This window comes from Hemitrygon akajei, chromosome 8, assembly GCF_048418815.1.
Source record: "Hemitrygon akajei chromosome 8, sHemAka1.3, whole genome shotgun sequence".
In the NCBI taxonomy this organism is placed as follows: domain Eukaryota; kingdom Metazoa; phylum Chordata; class Chondrichthyes; order Myliobatiformes; family Dasyatidae; genus Hemitrygon; species Hemitrygon akajei.
This window is the reverse complement of record NC_133131.1, coordinates 76,600,725-76,620,861: the sequence shown is the minus strand read 5'-3', so window position 1 is coordinate 76,620,861 and position 20,137 is coordinate 76,600,725. Positions and strand designations below refer to the sequence as shown.

At 43.8% G+C, this 20,137-nt stretch overlaps 1 protein-coding gene across 2 annotated transcripts in view; it reads left to right on the top strand.

Moving 5' to 3' along the window:
• Positions 1 to 20,137, top strand: part of LOC140732005 (synaptotagmin-6-like) — a 476,663-nt gene that overhangs the window by 247,980 nt on the left and 208,546 nt on the right. For both annotated transcript variants that reach the window (XM_073054070.1, XM_073054069.1), the window contains exon 2: positions 18,878 to 19,223. In XM_073054070.1, the coding sequence (XP_072910171.1) occupies positions 19,054 to 19,223 (170 nt within the window). In that variant the 5' untranslated portion in view covers positions 18,878 to 19,053. The remainder of the gene's footprint in view (positions 1 to 18,877; positions 19,224 to 20,137) is intronic.

The following is a 20,137-nucleotide window of genomic DNA, read 5'->3' as shown; positions in this document are numbered from 1 at the left end:
TGCAACATCCATGGTCAACCCTGACAGACGGAGGCCTCAATCAGTCACATCGGTAGCCTTCAAGCACAAAGCGGAGGTCTGGAATCCCAATATCCTTCATCTACATTGTTGGCCTTTCAAGCATTGCGCACAGGTTTGGACACCAGATGTCCTTTGTCCTATGTAACTATTGTCGGCCATTCGAGCACAGAGTGGAAGCAACAACTCCGGGTGTTCTTTGTCACCCATCTGATGCTGCTGGCCTTCAGAGAATGGAACATGGAGTGGAGACCTGACCTCTATCTCCTCCACATCCTTATTCTTAAACCATAATCCGACTCCTAACTCTCCACGTCACTGTTCCTAAATCCTAACCTGACCTCTAATCCTCCTCCCTGTCCCCAAAACCATGCCTATAAACTTGTAAAAAACAACTAAATCTGAGCCATAACCTCGACGGAGACCGCAGCTCAGCTCCATCTTCAACCCGGAGAAGTGTGAGGTGGTACACTTTGGAAGGACAAACTCCAAGGCAGAGTACAAAATAAATGGCAGGTTACTTGGGAGTGTGGAGGAGCAGAGGGATCTGGGGGTACATGTCCACAGATCCCTGAAAGTTGCCTCACAGGTAGATAGGGTAGTTAAGAAAGCTTGTGGAGTGATAGCTTTCATAAGTCAAGGGATAGAGTTTAAGAGTCGCGAGGTAATGATGCAGCTCTATAAAACTCTGGTTAGGCCACACTTGGAGTACTGTGTCCAGTTTTGGTCGCCTTACCATAGGAAGGATGTGGAAGCATTGGAAAGGGTACAGGGGAGATTTATCAGGATACTGCCTGGTTTAGAGAGTATGCATTATGATCAGAGATTAAGGGAGCGAGGGCTTTACTCTCTGGAGAGAAGGAAGATGAGAGGAGACATGATATAGGTATACAAGATATTAAGAGGAATAGACAGAGTGGACAGCCAGCACCTCTTCCCCAGGGCACCACTGCTCAATACAAGAGGACATGGCTTTAAGGTAAGGGGAGGGAAGTTCAAGGGGGATATTAGAGGAAGGTTTTTTACTCCGAGAGTGGTTGGTGCGTGGAATGCACTGCCTGAGTCAGTGGTGGAGGCAGATACACTAGAGAAATTTAAGAGACTACTGGACAGGTATATTGAGGAATTTAAGGTGGAGGGTTATATGAGAGGCAGGGTTTAAGGGTTGGCACAATATTGCGGGCCAAAAGGCCTGTACTGTGCTGTTTTGTTCTATGTTCTATGTTAAATCTGTTGCTATCTGAACCCCATCCCTACATAATCACTGAAGAATATACCCTGCAGTCTTCCAGGGTAACACTAACATTCTCAGAAGACGAGGAGCAAAAATAGATGTGAAAACAAGGAGTTAAGGTGAAAATTTCCCATTATATAGTTGAATTGCGGTCCAGTCCCAAGAGAGAGGATGGCCTACTAATATTCCATTTTTCAGAGATTCAGACCCACTCTTCAATCATATAGGTTATCTTAGTTTCCAAATGAATCCACGTGCAGGTCATTAATGAACTCTAGAGTGAATGAAGGAGACTTCTGCTAGCTTCATTGGGATTTTAGTATAAATTAAAATTCTTCCATCCACAGTTCAGCTGTCAGTTTCAAGTAGGAAACAGATGTTGTCACTTCTCCTATTGTCAAATTAAACAGCTAGGTAGGAAAAGGTTATGATACATCGTTATATAAAACACATCAAAACCCTATGCAAATGGACTAGTGAATGTAGACAGTGATCTATTGTGAGCATTTATTTATCCACTACGTGTCCTCTTCTTTACATTCAGAATGTGCCTTGTTTACTATTGACTTCATATCACTGCCTTGAAATAAATGGACCATTTCTGCTTTTCTGAACATTTTAACGAACACTGTTGCTGTTTTATGTAAAATGAAACTTCCAAGTTCTGTGAACAGGTGAATTAATGTCAGATGGCCACATTTTAAGAAAGGATATTTAAGAGTGGATTTATGATACAAATCTAATACTAGGGCAGAGCCATTTCCTTTCTGTGATTATAGTGTATACCCTGAGGCAGAAATTCATATGCATTCTATTCGTTGTACAAATAAAACTCAAGACCCATTTCTTAAGGATTGTATCGACCATGTAAATTAACTGTCAGACTTGGACATATAAATTAGAGTGCTCTAGCCTATTCAGAGGACCCTTTAGAGCAGGGGTTCTCAACCTGAAATCCATGGACCCTGCAGTTAACAGTGAGGGTCCATGGTATAAAAAAGCTTGGGAACCCCTGCTTTAGGGAGACTTAAGAGTGGTGCAGGTGCCACATCTATTCTGCTTTGGTTATTTAGTGACTTAAGATATGTTTCACCATGAACACAAGAGATTCTGCAGACACTAGGGATCCAGAGCAACACCCATAAAATGCTGGAGAAACAGAGCAGGTCAGGCAGCATCTTTGGAGGGGTATAAACAGTTGACCATTTGGGCCAAGACCCTTCATCAAGACTGGAAAGGAAAGGGAAATAAGGCAGAATAAGGAGCTGGATAGTACAAGCTGGCAGGTGATAGGTAAAGCCAGGTGAGTGGGTATAAAGTTAGTAACTGGGAGGTGATAGGTAAAAATGGTGATAATGATATCAATTATTATATTCACCCCCCCCCCCAATAGTTACAGCCCCAGACGTTCTCAAAATCATAACAGTGAGGAGGGCCAACCAAGTTTGTTTGTTGTTTGAGGCAAGTCAATCTTAACTTTGAAAATGAAGCTCAAGGAGAATTTCCTTATCTACCCTGGGAAGCAGTGGGGAGGATGCCTTTTGTCTTTCCTTGGTTCACGTACCTCTGAAAATGAGTTCAAAATTATGTCCATCACATTGAACCCTGCGCCAGGCCCTGTGACTGGCTTCAGAGTCAACTGGCACTGTGTTTTGCCCCAGCCAGTTCATTTTCCGTACCTCCTGCACGTGCTAACTTTGACACTGGCGTTTTGGACTTAGACCAAGACCAGGAACAGTGAGATGTCACAAAGTTCAGTACCGGCAGGAGGGAGGTTCAGTAACAGCAGTGAGAACTACCATTAGCTTTCAATCCCTCGATCTGTCAATGCGAGTTAGGTTGCTCTGTATGGACTGTTGTTGCAAAAAAAATGGAAATGACAAATAATTAATGAAGATTTGTTTTCCATTATGTCTAAAATGTAACAATGCAGTGGTGGAACACTTACATCAGCAAACAATTGGTATCTTTCAGCATTCTTCCCTGTGTCAATTTTATTATTGGAGTTGCTCCCATTTCAGCTTCAACATTAATGTGGATGGATTAAAATGTCAATTGATAAGCAAGTGTTGTTCCATCGAAAATTTCTACATATCTACTTTTGTTTTTTCTCTGTCTCCCCCCTCTGAGACGCTCTGCCTCTCTCTCTTTAACTCTTTCTCATGCATGTCTTATTCCTGTTTTGTTTTCTCTTTATTGCAAAGTAGTAAGTGCAGGAGGTGGTCATCTAGCTCCTTGATCGAAACCTTTCATTTATCGTGATCTTGGCTTATCTCCTGCCTCAACACTACTTATCTGCACTATCACCTGCTGATAATGCACTTTAAAACTGAGCTCCCATAGCCAACAGGAGCGAATCATCCTTAATATTTGCCACGTTCTGTGTGAAGGGATGTCTCCTCATCTTTGTCCTGTTGCCATCGTGGGCAGCATAGACATTGAGGGCAGAAAGGCCTGTTCCTATGTATTCTATTCTACCTTTTATGTTCTAAATGACATACTCCTTTTCTCAGAGACCAAAACCCTTGATTCTCAACTCTACACCTAGGGGAAAACTTGTCTCAGCATCCAACCTGTGGAGCCTTGTCTCTTCTCATTCTTCTAAGCAGTGGAGAGTGCCAGACTCAGTCTCCCCTCATTTGGCTCCATCCTTACACACATTTCCTTGACCCTTTCTCAATACTCAGTGGAATGTGGGCCAACATTCAATTAACATGAGAAGAAAGAGAAAAGATCAACTTACTTCTGGGTCTTGAGCAGGCAGAGATGGGATGGGAGTGATGCTTCTGCTGGCTGGTAAGTCATCGCAGTTTCAAAATAAGAGTTGCTCATGCTGGATGGAGATGAGAAGGAACTTCTTCACCCAGAGTAATATTTGGATTTAATTTTATCGAACATATCTACGGAGACTTCTGTTGGTAAACAAACAATACCAGACAGATTGATTTTCACATGTTAATAGAATCCCAAGGTACAGGGTTGGAGTGAGAAAGAGATACTGATGAAGGAGATATAATTGACTAACAGCACAGATTTGAAGGGCTGCAGAGACTATACTGGTTTTATTTGGTATCATTCTTATGAGAGAAGAAAGGTTTTGTGTCAGAAGGCTTGCTCTGTGCTCAGAAGTAAGGGGTGGAACTGCAAGAGTAGGGTGGGGTGTTGCTGATGGGAGGATGACAGGGGTCTTTGCAGTGCTCAGGGGGCAGGTGAGATGGGGTGCAGTGGTATGGTCACAGCCAGAGATCTGCTCAATGCAAAGCCTGGCAGAGGGATTGGAATCTCAAAGGGTAATTAGAAAGGGGAAGTAAAAAATAGTAAACAGAATAATTGAATAACTTAACTATGTTGATGCAGAGTTTTGACTCGAAATGCCAGCAGTTCCTCTCCTACACCAGATGCTGTTTAGTCCATTGAGTTCCGTCTGCAAATTATTTGTTGCTCCAGATTCCAGCATCTGGAGACTCTTGTGTCTCCAAGCAAAATAAATAAGTTGTTAAAACAAAGTCATTCAATCAGTGGTCAATATATACACCTGATAAAATGAGTGCATTTCAGGTTCTGCATCTGATGCTCGGAGCATTCTCAAGGCAAATGAATTAATAGCACAAATAGAAACATACGGATATGATCTAACTGCCATTACAGAAATGTGGCTGGTAACAAATACTCTAGAATATCTAACATTTAGAAAGGACTGAAATTATGCCAAGGAGGGGCATAGGGAGAAGATCAGTGCAGTGAGGAGAAATGATCTTGGCTTGACTGATCCACAACAAAGAGCTAGAATCTAGTTGGGTCAAGCGAAGAAACTGCAAGTGTAAGCATTGATCAGATTTATTAATGGATTATAACTTTGGGCATTGCATAAATTAGGAATGAGCGGTGCACGGATCTGGGGCAACGTAGTAATGATGGCAGTCTAATGTACAGGACTGTGGTAAAGGCCTCAGGAACAGATGTACAGTGATGGTACCTAGGACTTTTGCACAGTACTGTAGTAGTTTTATGTGTTGCAATGTACTGCTGCAGCAACAAAAAAAAACAAATTTCATGAGATACAGACTCATAACGTCATAGAGAAGTACAGCAAATACACAGGATCTTCAGCCCATCTAGACCATGCTGGAACCATTTAAACTGCCTACTCCCATCGACCTGCACCGGAACCATAGTTCTCCATACTCCTATTATCTATAACTCGATCCAAAACCTCTCTTAAATATTGAAATCGAGTTTACATGCACCACTTGTGCTGGCAGCTCATTCCACACTCCCAGGACCCTTTGACTGAAAAAGTACCTCTCATGTTCTCCTTAAACTTCTCACCTTTCACTCTTAACCCATGACCTCACCTAACCACAGTAGAAAAAGCCTGCTTGCATTTACCCTATCTATACCACTCATAATTTTGTATTCCTCTGTCAAATCTCCTCTCAGTCTTCTACATTCTAAAGAATACAGTCCTAACCTATTGAGGAATACAGTCCTTATAACTGTGAAGAATACAGTCCTGAAAACTTCCGTCCCCCAGACCCAGCAACATTCTTGTAAATTTTTTCTATACTTTTTCAACCTTATTTACATCCTTCCTGTAGGTAGGTGACCAAAGCTGCACCCAATACTCCATACTGGACCTCACCAACGTCTTAATCAACTTTAACATAACATCCCATCTTCTGTACTTAATACACTGATTTATGAAGGACAATGTGCCAAAAGCTCTCTTCATGATGCTATCTACTTGAGACACCACGTTCAACAAATTACGGACCTGTATTCCTAGCTCCCTTTGTCCACCACACTCCTGAGTGCCCTATCATACACTGTGTAAGACCTATCCTGGTTGGTCCTACTGAATTTCTCAACCTCTGCATTATATTCCATCTGCCATTTTTCAGTACATTTTTCTAACTGATGCTGATCCCTGTGCAAGCCATGATAGCCTTCCTCACTGTCCAGTACATCCCCAATTTTGGTGTCATTTGCAAATTTGCTGATCCAGTTAACTACATTGTCATCCAGATCATTGATATAAATGACAAACATCAACGGACCCAGTACCGATCCATGTGGCACTCCACTAGTCACAGGCTTCGATTCAGAGAGGCAAACCTCTACTATCACTCTCTGGGTTCTCCCACAAAGCCAATGGCTAATCCAACTTACTACCTATCCTGAATGCTGAGTGACTGAACCATCTTGACCATCCTCCCATGAGAAACCTTGTCGAATACCTTACTAAAGTGGGAGATGATAAACCTAATTCTGATATGGGTCTCTATTGTGGACTGAGAGTAGGAAGGGAACAGGGAGAGGGGAATCATGGTTGGGAAAAGGGGAAAGGAGAAGAAAGGGAACAGAAGCACCAGAGAGACATTCTGTAATAAATAATAAACCAATTGTTCGGAATAAAATCAACCTGGTGTCTCTGGGCTGGGTGTGTCCTACAGCACTCCACCCTCGTCATTCCCAACATCTTTCACTCCCACCAGAATTACAAACTTGCTCTCTGCTCCATGTTCATAAATATTGTACTCTGTAAATGTCTTAGGCACACTATCTTGAGGGTTCAACACAGTATCCTTGCTGCCCTAGTAGTGTGCTCTTCTGGATCAAGATCTTAGATGTCGTTCCCAGGATTTGTTGAAGCTGCTCTCCCAGTCCAGGTGTCACAGCTCCAAGTGCTCCTATCACCACCGGGATTACTCTGGCTTTAACCTTCCACATCCTTTCTATTTGCTCTTTCAAGCTCTGGTATTTCTCCAGCTTCTCATATTCTTTCTTCCTGATGTTACTGTCATTCAGGGTTGACAGATCTATTACGATTACTTTCTTCTGTTCCTTGTCCAGTACTACTACGTCTGGTTGGTTGGACAGTAACTGCTTATCAGTCTATTTTTGGAAGTCCCAAAGGATCTTTGCTCTGTCATTCTCTACTACTTTCTCAGCCAAACCTTAACCCACATCACGGATCCAGTCATCCTCTCTACCTCATGGGCTTCTGTCATCACATATACCTCAATCACAGCAAATTGTCCTGACTATCCTCTCCAGCATGACAATAGCACAGGTTTTACCCTAGACCACCCCAACCATAATACTATCATCCTCCAGCACGATTCAAAGTACAAGTCCCAAATATCTTCCAGAATATCACACACACACACACACACACACACACACACACACACACACACACACACACACACACACACACACACACACACACACACACACACACACACACACACACACACACACCACCACGACCACCACCACCACCACCACCACCACCACCACCACCACCTCCGCCTCCTTCTCCACCACCAAAAATTGGGTATGTTTCAGTAAGATCTTTTATCCTAAATATTAAAGCAAACAGTCTTGCTCTGCGTAATCTTTTCTCATTGTTTAGATGTTGAACTCTAGTTTCACATTGAAGAAAGTCTCTTTCAAACTCAAGATTATATTCAATTATGTTATGGTTGCACATCTCCAAAGGAGTCTTGGCAATAGGATTATCAATAAACTCACTTCACTAAATCAAAAACAGCCTTGTTCCTCGTTGGTTCCTCATTAATCGAGCAAAACTTTGTGTAGACATTCTATAAAGTCATCTTCCACCTTATTACAACAAGTTTGATTCATCCAATCTACATGTACAGTATTGTATAAAAGTCTTAGACACATATATAAATGTGGCAGGATAAGCCACTGCACAGGATTGGAGGTGGTTGACACAGGAAAGTCCTACCAATGGCTGGAAGTGGCAGGGCTGAGGGACACCTCTGAGGCGCTGCTCATGGCTGCACAAGAACAGGCACTGAGCACAAGAGCAATGGAAGCAGGGGTCAATCACACCAGACAAGACCCAAGACGCAGACAGTGGAAGAAACCCACTGAAACCATCCAGCACATCATAGTAAGGTGCAAGATGCAGGCTGAGACAGCATACACTGAAAGACAACACAACCAGGTTGCAGGAATTGTGCTGCAGGAACATCTGCGCTGAACATGGAGTGGACATTCCCAAGTCCAAATAAATCAGCCATGATTGAATACAGAGGAGCTCTGCTGTTCCTATATTCTATATACTGTAAATCTGCTCCTGTACCTTATGGTCTTTAGGTCAAAAATAAAATACCTTGAGTCATGCAATACAAAAAAGAACTTGCATTATGTGATCTAAGTTCCAATCCCCTCCGTCCTGACCCAGTGTATATGTGATTAGGCACCAAAGGGATCAGGCATTCAAGTATAGAGTTTTGCTACATGTTTAATCAATATGATGTGCATTGAGTGGTTCACTATTGCTGAAAACAGCAGTCATGCCCCTTGCTTGTCTGTGGAAAGAAATCGATGGTGAACGGCACTCTGTTCTCTATCCCTCCAGTTATCATTTTTTTTTTGTTTCCATCAATTCAGTTGTTACCCTGAACTAAATAACCACTTGCTCCAGGGTCCACTTGCCATACCCTGCAGCGGATAGTGAGGTCAGCTGAGAAGATCATCGGGGTCTCTCTTCCCGACACTACAGACATTTACACCACACGCTGCACTCACAAAGCAAACAACATTGTGAAGGACCCCATGCACCCCTCATACAAACTCTTCTCCCTCCTGCCATCTGGAAAAAAGTACTGAAGCATTCAGGCTCTCACGACCAGACTGCACAACAGTTTCTTCCCCCAAGCCATCAGACTCCTCAATACCCAGAGTCTAGACTGACATCTACATCATTATTATTTTATTGGAATTTGTCCTCCACTGTGCCTATTGTCTTGTTTATTAATTAATTAATTATTGTGATGCCTGCCTGTTTTGTGTACTTTATGTAGTCCTGTCAAGGTCTGTAGTCTAGTGTAGATTTTGTGTTGTTTTACTTAGTCTAGTGTAGCCTTGAGTTGTCTCACATAGTGTAGTGTAGTTTTGTGTTGTTTCATGTAGCACCATGGTCCTGGAGGAACGTTGCCTCATTTTTACTGTGTACTGTACCAGCAGTTTATGGTCAAAATGACAATAAAAAGCGACTTGACTTGCTGGGATGAGAAAACGATTCATATTGGGCACAAAGAGTTGGTGAAAGCTCACGTGGAGCATTGTGTGCAGGTCTGGTCACCCGAGTGACATTGTCGAAAAGCTTGCAGAAAGAATCATGGGAATGTTACTGGAGCTGAAGGGTTTGAGTTATAAGAGGGGGCTGGAGAGGCTGGGACTTATTCCCTGCAGTGCTGGAGGCTGAGGTGTGAGAATGTTTGAAGTACATTAAATCTTGAAGGGCGCAGGTAAGTTGGCAATCCATATTCGTCCTGGGTTTAGGGGAGTACAGGACATAGATATAAAGAGGGAAGAGACAAACTGAAAAGGGTTCTAAGGGGAAGGTGGTGTATTTGTGGAATGTGCTGCCAGAGGAAGCTGCAAAGCCGGGGACAGTTGCAATGTTTAAAATACAGGGATAGAAAAGTTTCAGAGTGATATGGGCAATGGAACTAGCTCAAATAGACATTGTGGTGGGCATGGGTGAGTTGGTCTGAAGGGCCCATCTCCACACTGTATAACTGTAAATTAATATCATTCCTTGATGAGTAGTGTCTGACCATAATGTTTCTCACACTGGTATCCTATCTACTCAGAACAGTCTGAATATTTACACGTAGGGGCCAACCTGTACTTCAAAGATCAAAGCACATTTATTATCAAAGCATGCAGACTATGTACAGCCTTCAGATTCGTCCCATTACAGGCAGCCTTACAACAAAGAAACCACAACAGAACCCATTAAAAAAACCATCAAACACCCAATGCACTGAAAAAAAAGACAAACCGTGCAAACAATAAAAGTTTGCACAAATAAACAATAACATTTAGAACTGAAGGTCAGAAAAGTGAGTCCTCAGCCACGAGGACAGTCATAGCCGATCCAGAAGCCTGTTAGACGCACAACACCACCTCAGTTCAGTGAGAGGTGGGTAAACCTCACAGTGTTCTGAGCTGAACACTGGCCCATCCCTCGCCTCCGGCCCCAACACCCTGACCTCCTCAATCTGTCCCGGTGCTTAAATTGGCCAAACTCGGACATTCCGCACTCTCGAACCAGCTTCGATATGCTCTCGGACCTGAACTCTGGCACTTCACTTCACTTGGGCCATACATTTCTCTGTCAGGATCATGGCATGAATCTCCCCAGCCCCCACCCCTTCTCTCCGCTCCCTGCTCTGCAGCACTGAGGTGGTGATCTCTTCACTACAGGGCAGGGTGTGAAGTGGGCTGGGAAGACAACATGCAGAGGCTGCCGGTGAGGATGGGAGCTGGGGGAGTGGTGCGACCCTCACTGCTGAGATGTAGGGTTGGCGATGGCTGGCATGGTGAGTGGGCCATGGCAGACAGCCAGAGGCCAGAGGCCACTATTATGCTTGCTCCCAAAGAGAAGTATCAGGCTGGAGGGACACAGACAACAAAGGAGGAGAGGGGAGGGAGGTAACAGCTTCCATCTTATCCAACAGAAGGAGGCAGCAGGATCCTGATGATCAATCGACACAAAGAACAGTGCAGTCAGCAACGTTACACACTCACCCCTCTGACACCAGAGAGTACCCCTCTGCGCTGAGCTACTACCTTGCTTACGCTGGTGCATCCAATGCTATCCTTCACAGGTGTCCACTGTGCGATGTCCAATCCACATTGAGTTCATTTTAACCCTTTCATTGCTGAAGGGGCACTAGCAGAGAGCAGGATCCCTGACTCCCTTTGGCACTGATTCCAGTCGTACTCTCAGTCCTGGGAACATACCGCATCCTGAGTACCAGGCACGCAGCATGCTGGAGGAACTCAGCACATCGAGCAGCATCTATCCAGGGATGCAAACAATCCTGATATCAAGAGACACCAAGAGGCCTGATGAAGGGTCTCGGCTGAAACGTCGAAACCCTTATTCCCTCCAGAGATTCTGCCTGACTTGCAGAGTTCCTCCAGAATTTTGTGTGTGTTTCTCAAGATTTCAGGCATCTGCAGAATCCCTTGCATCCTGAGAGCTCAGTACGGTTCCACTGTATTAGCTCGGAGTACAAGTTTTGGCTTCTGTTCCAGCCGTCTCTCTCCATCCTTCCTTCCACAGCCGCCATCTGTGCAATCAGATTTATTGTTTTTTTTGGAACCTTGCATCTTGTAAGACAGATTTAGTTTACAACTAGCTATCTTCCTCTTGGAGTAAATGATATTTAAAAAATGCCAGATAAATTTCTACCAATAACTGACCCAGTCCGTAAATAGTGTGAAAACAACATAGGTAAACCAGTTTAAACTTGTAATTGATTTCAAATCCCAGCTGCGTGCACGGCTCACTCCCAGGAATATTTTCTGCCTTGCTTCTCTGGCCTTGATGGAATTGATGGCTTTGGACACTTTTGTGGGGGATGACCTCCTGGGAGAATGCCATGGCAACCGGGTTACAGGCACTGAGCATGGGTCCGGGGTGCAGAAGGGAAAGAGAGAGGAGATAGTGGACTCCATAGTGAGGGGAACAGACAGGAGATTCTGTGGATGTGAATAGGACACTCGAATTGTATGTTGCCTTCCAGGTGCTAGGGTCAGGGATGTCTCAGATCATGTCAACAATATTTTGGAGAAAGAGGGAGAGCAGCCAGATGTCCCGGTACATATTGGTACCAATGACATAGAAAGGAACAGCAATGAGGTCATGAAAAGACAATTTAGAGAGCTAGGCGGAAAGCTGAGAAGCAGGATCTCCCAGGTAATAATTTCTGGATTGCTGCCTGTGCCAGGCTCCGGTGAGGGCAGAAACAGGATGATTTGGCAGATAAATGCACGGCTGAGAAGCTGGTGCAGGGGTCAGGGCTTCAGGTTCTTGGATAATTGGGATCTGTTCCGGGGGAGGTATGACCTGTTCAAGTGACAGGTTGCACTTGAACCCAAGGGTGAGCATATTCTCATGGGCAGGTTTGTTGGAACTGTTGGGGAGGGTTTAAACTAACCCTCAGGGGGGTGGGAACTGGAGTGAAGGAACTCAGGATAGATGGATGGTAAAAAAGTAAAGATAGCGTGCAGTCAGACTGCCAGGAAGGGCAGGCAGGTGATGGGACTTAGTTGCAGCCAACAGGCTGAGTATCAAATCATTAAGAGATGCAGAAACAGAAAGGATAGCAAATATGGTACTCTAGGTGTTGTATCTAAATGCGCGTAGTATGAGAAATAAGGTGGATGAATTTGATAGGGAGAAAGTAAAGTCTGATGCAGTAGTATTTCAGTGGAGTAAGGGAAATTACAGCGGTATGAGAGAGGAGTTGGCCAAAGTAAATTGGAAGGAGCTGCTGGCAGGGATGTCAGCAGAGCAGCAATGGTGGGCGTTTCTGGGAAAAAGAGGAAGTTCCAGGACTTGTGTATTCCAGAAATGAAGAAATAATCAAATGGTAAAATAGTACAACCATGGCTGACAAGGGAAGTCAAAGTTATTGTAAAAGCAAAGGAAAGGGCATACAACAAAGCAAAAATTGGTGGGAAGATAGAGGATTGGGAAGTTTTAAAAACCTACAGAGAGCAACTGAAAAAATCATTAGAAGAGAAAAGATAAAATATGAAAGCAAGCTAGAAAATAATATCAAAGTGGATTGTAAAAGTTTTTTCAAGGATGTTAAAAATAATAGAGAAATTAGAGTGGATATAGGACTGCTAGAAAGTGAGGCAGGAGAATTAATAATGGGGACAAGAAGATGGCTGATGAACTAATTGAGTATTTTGCATCAGTCTTCACTGTGGAAGACACTAGCAGTGTGCCTGATGTTATAGTGTGTGAAGGAAGAGGCGTGAGTGCAGTTACTGTTACAAGAGAGAAGGTGCTCAAAAAGCTGAAAGACCTAAAAGTACATAAGTCACCCAGACCAGAGGACCTGCACCCTACGGTTCTGAAAGAGATAGGGTTAGAGATTGTGGTGGCATTAGAAATGATCTTCAAAGATCATTGAACTCTGGCGTGGTGCCAGGGTACTGGAAAATTGCAAATGTTACTCCACACTTTAAGAAAGGAGGAAGGCAGCAGAAAGAAAATTATAGACCAGTTAGCCTGACTTCAGGATTGGGAAGATGTTAGAGTCAATTGTTAAGGTTGAGGTGATGGACTACTTGGTGATACCAGACAACATAGTCCAAAGTTAGCATGGTTTCCTTCAGGGAAAATCCTGTCTGACAAACCTGTTGGAATTCTTTTTGTGTGGCTTCCGTCGATCATGGTTGACCATGGGTACTGCGCCTCTGTAGTCACTGGGAGTGGCCTCTTCAGGGCACAAGCCAGGGCAGTGTTGATAATGAGATCCGTCAGTTGCCCATGCAGTGGGACCCCCCTCTCCATGCTGGTGACAGGTCCAAAGGAACGACGAAAGTCGATACAGTTTGGTGCCAGCAGCATCACAGGAGTTGCCGTGCCGGTGCAGTCAGCCGTCTTCGGGACTCCGACTCCGGATTTTTCCTCGGGGTTTACTCCCGAAGCCTTTCCCGTGAAGGGGTATAGCTGCAACGCAATGGAGGTTTGAAATCGGAGTTTTCTCTCTCCTAGATGAGCTACCACCCATGGTTAATGAGCCCCAACTGCCCGGAAGAACTGGTTTTAAAGGGGCTAGTGGTCTGCCTTTGCCCCTTCTCCTGTCAGTGAGAACAGCTCTGCCGGGCATAAGAACTATGCCACATGTGAAGGCCAGGATGGACTTGTTTGTCAGAGACTGTTTGAGACACACACCATTCTTTGAGGAGATGACAAGTAGGATAGATATAGGAGATGCAGTGGATGTTGTATATTTGGACTTTTAGAAGGCCTTTGACAAGGTGCCACACATGAGGCTGCTTACCAAGTTTAGAGCCCATGGAATTACATGAAAGTATGGTTAGAACATTGGCTGATTGGTAGGAGGCAGTGAGCGGAATAAAAGGATCCTTTTCTGGGTGGCTGCCAGTGACTAGTGGTGTTCCACAGGGGTTAGTGTTGGGACCACTTCTTTGTATGCTGTATATAAATGATTTAGATGATGGAATAGATGGCTTTGTTTCTAAGCCTGCAGATGATTTGAAGAGTGGTGGAGGGGTAGATCATGTTAAGGAAACAGGTAGGATGCAGAAGGACTTAGACAGATTTGGAGAATGGGCAAGAGAGTGCCAAATGAAATACAATGTTGGAAAATGCATGGTCATGCACTTTGGTAGAATGAAATGTGTGGATTATTTTTTAAACTGGGAGAAAATCCAGGAATCTGAGATGCAGAGGGACTTGGGAGTTCTTGTGCAGAACACCCCGAAGGTTAACTTGCAGGTTGAGTTGGTGGTGAGTAAGGCAAATGCCATGTTAGCATTCAAATCAAGAGGTCTAGAATACAAAAGCACGGATGCGATGCTGAGGCTTTATAAGGCACTGGTGAGGCCTCACCTTGAGTATTGTGAACCGTTTTGGACACCTCATCTTAGAAAAGATGTGCTGGCATTGGAGAGAGTCCAGAGGAGGCTCAAGGATGATTCCAGGAATGAAAGGGTTATTATATGAGGAACATTTGATGGCTCAGGGTCTGTACTGACTGGAATTCAGAAGAATGAGGAGGGATTTCACTGAAACCTTTCGTATGTTGAAAGGCCTAGACAGAGTAGATGTTGGAAGGATATTTCCCATGGTGGGAGAATCTAAGACAAGAGGGGTGCCCTTTCAAAACAGAGATATGGAGAAATTGTTTAGCCAAAGGGTGGTGAATTTGTGGAATTTGTTGCCACAAGCAGCTGTGGAGGCCAGGTCATTGGGTGTATTTAAGGCAGAGATTGATAGGTTCTTGATTCGACATGGCATCAAAGGTTACGGGGAGAAGGTTGGGAACTGTGGTTGAGGAGGAGATTAAAAAAAAGGATCAGCCAGGATTGAATGACAGAGCAGACTTGATGGGCCAGATGGCCTAATTCTGCTCCTGTGTCTTATGGTTTTTGCGGCGAAGTTTGTGGATGATACAAAGATAGATGGAGGGGTAGGTAGTTCTGAGGAAACAATGCGATTGCAGCAGGACTTGGACAAATTGGAAGAATGGGCAAAAATGTAGCAGATGAAATACAGTGTTGGGAAAAAGCATGAAAATGCATTTTGGTAAAAGGAATAATAGTACGGGCTATTATCGAAATGGAGAGAAGGTTCAAACATCAGAGGTGCAGAGGGACTTAGGAATCCTCGTGCAAGACTCCCTAAATGTTAATTTACAGTTAGAGCCCATGGTAAAGAAGGCAAATGCTTTGTTGGCATTTATTTCAAGGGGAACAGATAGAAAAACAAGGACATAATGCTGAGCCTTTATAATATACTTGTCAGGCTGCACTTGGAGTATTGTCAACAGTTTTGGGGCCCATATCTCAGAAAGAACGTGTTGTCATTGGAGAGAGTCCAGAGGAGGTTTATGAGGTGATTCCAGTAACGAAAGGGTTAACATATGAGGAGATTTTGGCAGCTTTGGACCTGTACTCACTGGAATTTTGAAGAATGTGTGGGGATCTCATTGAATCCTACCTGTTATGATCCAGCAACAATGAATATATAATCGAGACAGGTTTTTTTTATAACAAATAAAACATTTATTAAACACTGCTAAAAAAAACCCAAAAGTAAACAAAGGACTAACTTAACCGGAATTCAGCTGTGATACGGCAGCTCGAACAGTTCTTAAAGCGAGAAATGTGAACTCTGTTCTATAAAGTAGTATTGCAAAAAATCCAAAATGATTTACAGTCAGTTAAAGGAGAGACTTTCCTTCAATTAAATCCTCTTTCACGACGTTACTCCTGATCCCAGCCGAAGAATGTTTTGCCAAGGGATTTACGATTGAAGAAAATGAAACGGCTTAAAGGCACTGACCTTTCCTTGGCGAAACTCTGCACCCAGTCCTTTCTGCTCTTACAGCAGGGACTAACATGGGCACAACTGACAAATTCCTTCCAAATGAGGATCAAACAAGGTCAAACCTGTTTCACCGTCAAAATCAACTTTTCTCGATCCTTTAGCTTCTCGAACTTCGACGAATCTTTACTCTTCGACTTGATTTGAACTGGTAGTATTGTAGCAAAACTGCCAGCAATAACCTTTGACTTTGACTTAAGACAGAAAGTAAAACTCCACTTTTTTAACGAAACTGCGTCACAACAGCGAAATACGCAGCAAAACGGGAGTACCTGGCAAATTCAACCACGGACTGCCCCACCTCACAGGGAGGGGTTCTCCTTTTATACCCTGTTGAAAAAAACTATCACATGACCTCTCACTGGCGGGAAAATGACGTCACTCCACCATCACAGGACCGTTATCTCATGCCCAGCATAGCCTCAATTACATCATGGTCATGTGACAGGCACAAGATACCCACAGGTAAGTAACATACCAAACGTTGAACGATCTAGATAGGGTGTTTTCTATGGTGGGGATATCCAGAACTAGAGAGCGCAGCCTCAAAACTGAGGGGCAACCTTTTAGGGCAGACATAAGGAGGAATGTTTTTTTAGCCAGAGTGTAGTGAATCTCTGGAATGCTGTGCCACAGACTGCTGTGGAGGCCAAGACCTTGTGTATATTTAAGGCAGCAATTGACCGTTTCCTGATTGGTCAGGGCATCAAAGGATATGACAAGAAGGCAGGTGTATGGGGTTGAGTGGGATCCAGGATCAACCATGATGGAATGGAGGAGCAGAGTCAATGAGCTGAATGGCCTAATTCTGCTCCTATGTCTTATGGTCTTGTAGTCTTATGGCCTCTGTAGGGTCTCCTTCTAGTTCCCTCTTTGGTCTGGGCTTGGCAGCTAATATATCAAAGTTCATCTGATTCTGGCATGAGTGACTCATGTGCACAGGCAAATGGGGAGAAAGCAGGTGAGATGCTTGAAAAGGTGGCTGCACAGTAAGTCCATGACAGTGAACGTGGTCTGCTTTCTCTTCCGTGTAGAAAGTACTGAGACTAATTTCTACTGTCTTTTCTGTAGTTCATGTTATGTTATGTTTCTGGTTTCTGATTGCTGCCTATTTTTTTTGCTATTTTGTACAATTTTGATTGGGATAATTGACTCTGTAGCCTGCAGTCAACGAACACAGAGCTAGATTGAAATGAAATGAACTGACACTGAACATTCCGGAAATGTTTTAATGACAATGTGGTTTGATGTTTTCCATTCCGTGTTTTTCGCACTTTTTTGCCATTTGCATGATTTGATCATTTTTTGCGTGTTGGGGGTTTGATGCTTTCATTTGAACGGGTTCCATGGTTTCTTTGCTTCGTGGCTGTCTGTGGGGAAAGACAAATCTCAGGGTTCTATACTGCATACATGTTTGATAAATAAATGTACTTTCAATCTTTGATTTTAGTTAAGCCTTAGCACACAGAAGCAAGAAAACATTGAGATTTGCACTCAAAAACTGATTTGCTTGACTTTGTTTGTTGGTACAATTAAACAATAGAGAGGATTTTTCCTAGGGCTGAAATGGCTAAGATGAGAGGGCACAGATTTAAGGTGCTTGGAAGTACGTACAGAGGGGATGTCAGGGTTAAGTTTTTTTGTGCAGAGAGTGGTGAGTGAGTGGAATAGGCTACCAGTGACGGTGGTGGAGGTGGATATGATAGGGTCATTTAAGAGTCTCCTGGATAGGTACATGGAGCTTAGAAAAATAGAGGACTATGTGTAATTACCTAGGTAATTTCTAAAGTAAGTACATGTTCGGCACAGCATTGTGGGTCAAAGGGCCTGTATTGTGCTGTAGTTTTTCTATGTTTCTATGTTTTAAAAATGGAGTTCAGTCTATTACAGAATAGGTACCATGGCAACCAATTGACCTGGCTTCACAGGACCATCCACTTATCATTATAAGTCATGTGTAAATTATGTGGGGCATAAAATAGGCATAAAATAATACCTCCTGTACCTCATAAAGTGACCACTGAGTGTATGTCCGTGGTCCTCGGCTACTGTATCCTGTCCACTTCAGGGTTGATGTGTTGTGCATTCAGAGAAGTTTCTTCTGCAAATCATTGTTGTAACACATGGTTATTTGAGTTTCTGTCATCTTCTTGTCAGCTTGAACCAGTCTGACCCATTCCCCCCCACCCCGACCTCTCTCATTAAATAAGGTATTTTTGCCCATAGAACTGCCACTCACTGGATGTTTTAATTTCATTTTTTACACCTTTCTCTGTAAACACTAGAGACTGCTGTATGTGGAAAAACCCCAGGAGATCAGCAGTTTCTGAGATACTCAAACCACCCTGTCTGGCACCAACACTCATTCTATGGTCAAAATCACTTAGATGACTTTTCTTCCCCATTTTGATGTTTGGCGTGAACAGCAACTGAATCTCTTGACCATGTCTGCATGCTTTGATGCATTGAGTTGCTGCCACATGATTGGCTGATTAGATATTTAGTAGATGTAACTAATAAAGTGGCCACCGCATGTCATTTCGTGACCAGCGCAAAGAGAGTGGGTCAAAGAGTCATGTTGTTTGATCCTCTGATAATTGATAATAGGTTATTGAAAAGTAAACCAGACTTTGCTCATGGGCTTTCTCTCTTTGTTTTCCCGCCCTCTTGTCCCCATGCCCGCCCCATTCTGTTTGCAGATATCTCGGTCAGCTTGCTTGCTGTGATACTTATTTTCTGTGGACTAGTCCTGGTGGCAGTCTTTCTCTTTGTGTTCTGGAAGCTCTGCTGGGTGCCCTGGAAAAACAAGGTTCTCACTAACACCTCCGTTCCTGGGGACACAGTCAACATCGCAGCCGCTGACCACAGCAAGGAGATGACGGACAAACCCAAGGAGTCCCCATCCATGAGCATCTTGGAAGCAGCCATGAAGATCAGCCACACATCTCCTGATATTCCAGCGGAAGTCCAGATGTCAATGAAGGATCACATCCTGCGCCACGCACGAATACAGAGACAGACAACAGAGCCAGCCTCATCTTCCAGGTCAGTCTCTCATCTCAGAGGTAGATAACACATGTCCTTTCTTGTCTGGTTAATGTCTCTGGAATCAGCATTCCAGTTTTAAAAGGACTTCAAGTCTTTGGCTGAATTGCTCGTGAAACTTCTGCAAGTGCAGCTGAATTCAATCAAGTGATTTGGTACTAAATGTCTGAAACCTGTTTGCTATCAGAGTGGAATAGCAGCTTTTAAAAGATACTTGGATAAGAATAGTTTGGAAAGTTATGGGTCAAATACAGGCAAATGGGACCAGCTTAGGTGGATATCTTAGTCAGCATGGATCAGATGGTCAGAATGGCCTGCTTCTGTGCTGTATAACTCTAGGGAATGTGATTCTGGTCATTTCTAGATCAAGAAGCTCCACTCTGGAAATGTCATTGGGAATTTTCAACTGGGGCTTGCTCTCGTGGTCTGAGCCATGTCTACGTCATAAACATGGGGTATTCTGCAGACACTGGAAACCCAAAGCAACGCACACAAAACGCTGGAGGAACTCAGCAGATCAGGCAGCATCTATGGAAATGAATAAAAAGTCGACATTTCGGACCCTGCTTCAGTCCTGACAAAGAGTCTCGACTGTTAGCTCATTTCCATAGATGCGGCCTGAACTGCCCATTTCCACGTAAGCTGTCCACAGGGTGTGGCCATTCACTGTCTCATGCTCCTTTTGAAGGATAGTTGGGGAAATGAGTAGGTTGTCCTGGGAGCACTCATTGCTGGTTCTCTTAAGTACTCACAATGTAAGATTGTATGTCCATACGTGTGTTCCCTGGACCCCGCACCTCCATATCCCTTCACTGCCCTGAAGCCCACATGTCATTGATCTCCTGGCACTCTCCTATCCCCCTCCTGACCCATCCCGCTCTCCCTGCTTTCCCACCTAACACATTAATTCCTAA